This window comes from Microcebus murinus, chromosome 4 (genome assembly GCF_040939455.1).
Source record: "Microcebus murinus isolate Inina chromosome 4, M.murinus_Inina_mat1.0, whole genome shotgun sequence".
Taxonomy (NCBI): Eukaryota; Metazoa; Chordata; class Mammalia; order Primates; family Cheirogaleidae; genus Microcebus; species Microcebus murinus.
The window spans coordinates 104,186,936-104,191,267 of NC_134107.1; the positions used below are offsets into that span (position 1 = coordinate 104,186,936).

The 4,332-nt window shown below is 42.7% G+C and overlaps 1 protein-coding gene across 1 annotated transcript; it reads right to left on the reverse strand.

Annotated features, from left to right (window-relative positions):
* Positions 1 to 3,396: 3,396 nt before the first annotated feature.
* On the reverse strand, positions 3,397 to 4,332 carry LOC105881600 (olfactory receptor 10D1B). The gene has a single exon (XM_012783295.2). The coding sequence runs from the start codon at positions 4,330 to 4,332 to the stop codon at positions 3,397 to 3,399; it is 936 nt and encodes a 311-aa protein (XP_012638749.2).

Here is a 4,332-nt window from a genome sequence, read left to right on the forward strand (position 1 = left end):
TGCTGGAGTCCACTCTACTGAAAACATCCTCCGAACCTCTGCTTCAACATTATTTTATCGTTTTTATTTCAGAATATTATGGGGGTACAAATATTTTGGTTACATGTAATGCCTTTGCCTCATCCAAGCCAGGGCTACAAGTGTGCTCTTTCCCCATACGGTGCACTCCGCATCCATTAGTTGTGAGTTTACCCACTCCAACCCTTCCCCACGTGACTGGCACCCAGTGAATATTATCACCATGTGAGCACCTTAGTGTTGATCAGTTAGTACCAATTTGGTGGCAAGTACATGTAGTGTTTGTTTTTCCATTCTTGTGATACCTCACTTCAAAGAATGGGTTCAAGCTCCATTCAGGATAATATAAGGGGTGCTAGTTCACCATTGCTTTAATAGTTGAGTAGTATTCCATGGTATACATATACCACATTTTATTAATCCACTCTTGTATTGATGGGCACTTGGGTTGTTTCCACATCTTTGCAATTGTGAATTGTGCTGCCATAAGCATTCGAGTGAAGATGTCTTTATTATAGAATGTCTTTTTTTCCCTTTGGATAGATGCCTAGTAGTGGGATTGCAGGATCAAATGGTATTTCTATCTTTAGGTCTTTGAGGTATCTCTAAATTACTTTCCACAAAGGTGGTACTAGTTTGCAGTCCTATCAGCAATGTAAGAGTGTTTCTATCTCTTCATATCCACACCAACATTTCTTGTTTTGGGACTTTTTGATAAAGGCCATTCTCACTGGAGTTAGGTGATATTTCATTGTGGTTTTGATTTGCATTTCCCTAATGATTAGAGATGTTGAGCACTTTTTTATATTTTTGCTGACCATTATTCTGTCTTCTTTTGAAAGTTTCTGTTCATGTCCTTTGCCCACTTTTTGATAGGGTTGTTTTATTTTTTCTTGTTGATTTTCTTAAGTTCTATATAGATTCTTGTTATCAGCTCTTTATTGGATGTGTAGAAAGAAAATATTTTCTCCCATCTGTAGGTTGCCTATTCACCCTAATGATAGTTTTCTTGGCTGTGTGGAAGCTTTTTAATTTGATCAGTTCCCATTTATTTATTTTTGTTGCTGCTGTGATTGCTTTGGGGGTCTTCATTCTTGTACTTCTCTGGCCTCCCTGGTCTTGAACTTGATTCTTTGCCTTGATCAACACCTGTGCATTAAACATTCTGCTGGATGGACTACCTGGTTTGAATTTCTCCTGTTGACGCCATTTTCAAGTCCTTCTTACACTGCCCCTGAAATTATGGAGCATAGAAAAGTTTCATCTCACCATCAAACCAACCTGGGCCTTCACACCCCTAGGTGAGGCCTGGAATTCTACACTCCTGCTTAGGTGTAAAGAAAGCTTGGACACTACCTGGAGACATGAGAGCTTCTAGCATCACTCATAACCTCTGGGACAAGCAGATGGGCCAATTTGTTTAAGGAGATAGGGACAGAGGCTTTTTTGTCCAATGCATTTCTCCAATCCAAGAACAAAGGTCTGACCTAGAGAAAAACCCTGAAAACAGAAGATATATTGAATTTTATTTTTCCTGCAAAGACATTCCCTTATAAATAGAAAATAGTTAAGATATATTTGCCCAAGAATTATCTCTCACCCCCATCCCCTCCAAAACAAAAGATTGAGAACTATGTTGCCTCTCCCTAGAAAACACTTCTCAGCCATTTTTCATCCGGAAAAAATAAACAACAGTGCATCCTCAGTGTTCACCTTCTTTTCTGTAAGCCCCTTCCTTTAGCCCAGAAAATTGTACTCCATACTTTCTGTTTTATTGTATATCTTGATCATGGTACTAATCATGTGATATCCTAGTTAGTTGTCTATTTCTCCAGCAAACTCTGACTTCCATTCAAGGGGGTCTTCCTCATCTTTGCATTCCCCAGCCCTAGCACAGAGTTATTCATCAAATGACATCTGAATGAGTGAAAACAACAAAAAAAGGAATCAGATTCCATTGTTTTTTCTTGCAACTTGTTCTGTTTTTACTGTCTGAGCAGCTACATCCAGGATGTCAAGATGTAAAAAAAGATCTTCAGAGCAGACTCAGAGAGGCTTGAGAAGTATTTGGGATACACCAAATTTGAACTTTGAGATGTACTTCCAGATTCACTATTAGGATTTTGTTTACTGAAAAATAAGAAAAAAATAGCATTTAGATGGTTTGTATGAGCTTAAGAGTAGTGAATAAGGAAAAGTTGGTCTCCCTTCCAGGAGCTGTGCAGGCTAACTCCAGTAACTGAGGCAAGGTTTCTGTTTTTTTTCTGGCAGGTTTCTTGGCTGCTCTCTGATTCTGAGAAGTGAGGACAACAGAAGAGTCCTGGTATCTGCCTCTGCCCCCTCCTCTTCCATCACCCCTCTTCCCAATGTCTTTTCCTCTTTACATCACTGTTAGAGCAAACTTCACAGCAACTACACTTCCCAAGCATGATAGGATTCTTAATGAATTCAGTCATGAAAATAACAGCTCACCATATTGAAATAGCACATTTCTCATTCTTAGCATATTTCAGCCAAAAAATAAAGAATTATAAGAAGGATGACCAAAGTCAAACTCTTTCTGTAAACAACAGAATTCAAGAACACACAACAATGACAGCTTGGACCTAGTACTTCCCCCTCGTTGTACTGGGCAAGACAATGCCAAGTCCAGACTTGCTAACACAGAATCACAGCACAGTCACTACTCCATGGATTCCCTCACCTACATTCTGCTCTGATTCACATGCTGCCTCTTCACAGCCAGAGCCTGTTCACAGGTCTAACCCTCGTGGGCAGGGTTTGGAAGTGATGCAGCCCTGTGGTACCTCTGCTTTGCCTATAAGGGACTTGCCTCAGGTCTTGGCCAGAAGTCTTTCTCTCTGTACATCTCTATGGTATAGAAGTAACAGGATGCCATTTGAAGGTATGGAGATGCACTTCTCCCACTTTTTCACAAACTCTGAGAACAATAGATGAGGGTTCATCCAATGCAGCCATTTGAGGATACAATAACACAGCCAAGTTAAAGATGTGTCATGATGGAGATAGGGAGAGGAGGAGGGGATGGAGGAGGATGAAGAAAATACATATTGAGAAGCGGAAGGTCCAGGTCATTCTGCCTACTGGGAACAGTCCAATCCCTCCATCTTGAGCAGTACCATGCCCTCAAGAGAACACAGGTCCCAGAGTCAGAAACCCAGCCCTAGAGTCTTCATTCCACCATTCACTCCTTACATGTCCTTAGACAAGTTACTTTAACTCTTCGAGTTTTAGTTCCAACATTGGAAAATGGAGATAATAATAATACCTGTGTTCTCAAGCTCAAAAATATTCGTGAGAATAAAAGTGTTTTCTATGCTACAAAATATGGTGGAAGTGTTAGTTACTTATCTGTCTCTACAACTGCTCAGGAAGGAAGACCAGTTGATACAGAACCTTCCTCAGTGATGATTTCACCTCCTTGTTCCTGAGGCTGTAGATCAAGGGGTTCAACATGGGGGTGACCAGGTTATTCAGGATCTGAACAGTTGCATCTAGCCAGGGGCTTGGGGTTGGCCTCAGGTATATGAGGACCACCGGCATGTAGAAAAGCAGGATGGCAGTGAGGTGGGCACTGCAGGTGGAGAAAGCATGACGTCGGCCCTCGGCAGAGCGGATCTGCAGGATGGAGCAGACGATGCGACTATAGGAGGTCAGAATGAGAAGGAAGCAGCTGAGGGGCATGAGGCCCACACTGATGAACCCCACCATCTCCAGGGCTGAGGTGTCTGCACAAGCCAGCTTCAGCATCACTGGGATATCGCAGAAGTAATAGTCCACCTCATTGGGGCCACAGTAGGGCAATTGGAAGGTGAGAGTGGTGAGAAAGGTGGCCTGAATGCAGCCAAAAAATGAGGTCCCCGTGGCTAGGATGGTGCACACTCTGTGGCTCATGATGATGGTGTAGCGCAGAGGGTAACATATGGCCACAAAGCGGTCATAGGCCATCACCGTGTAGAGGAAACACTCAGTACAGCCCAGGAAATGGTAGAAGAAGAGCTGGGACACGCAGCCTGCATAGGAGATGGTGCGGCTGTTCCCTGAGAGGTAGAACAGCATCTTGGGGGAACTGACAGAAGGGAAGAATATGTCAAAAACAGACAGCTTGCACAGGAAGAAGTACATGGGAGTATGAAGCCGAGTGGAAGAGACAATAGCAAGTAGGATCAGCAGGTTCCCCATAAGTGTGAAAATGTAGAAGGACAAAAAGAAAACAAAAAGCATTGTCTCCAGACCCTCTGTGTGTGGGATGCCCAGCAGGATAAATTCAGTCACCCCCGAGACATTCCTCAT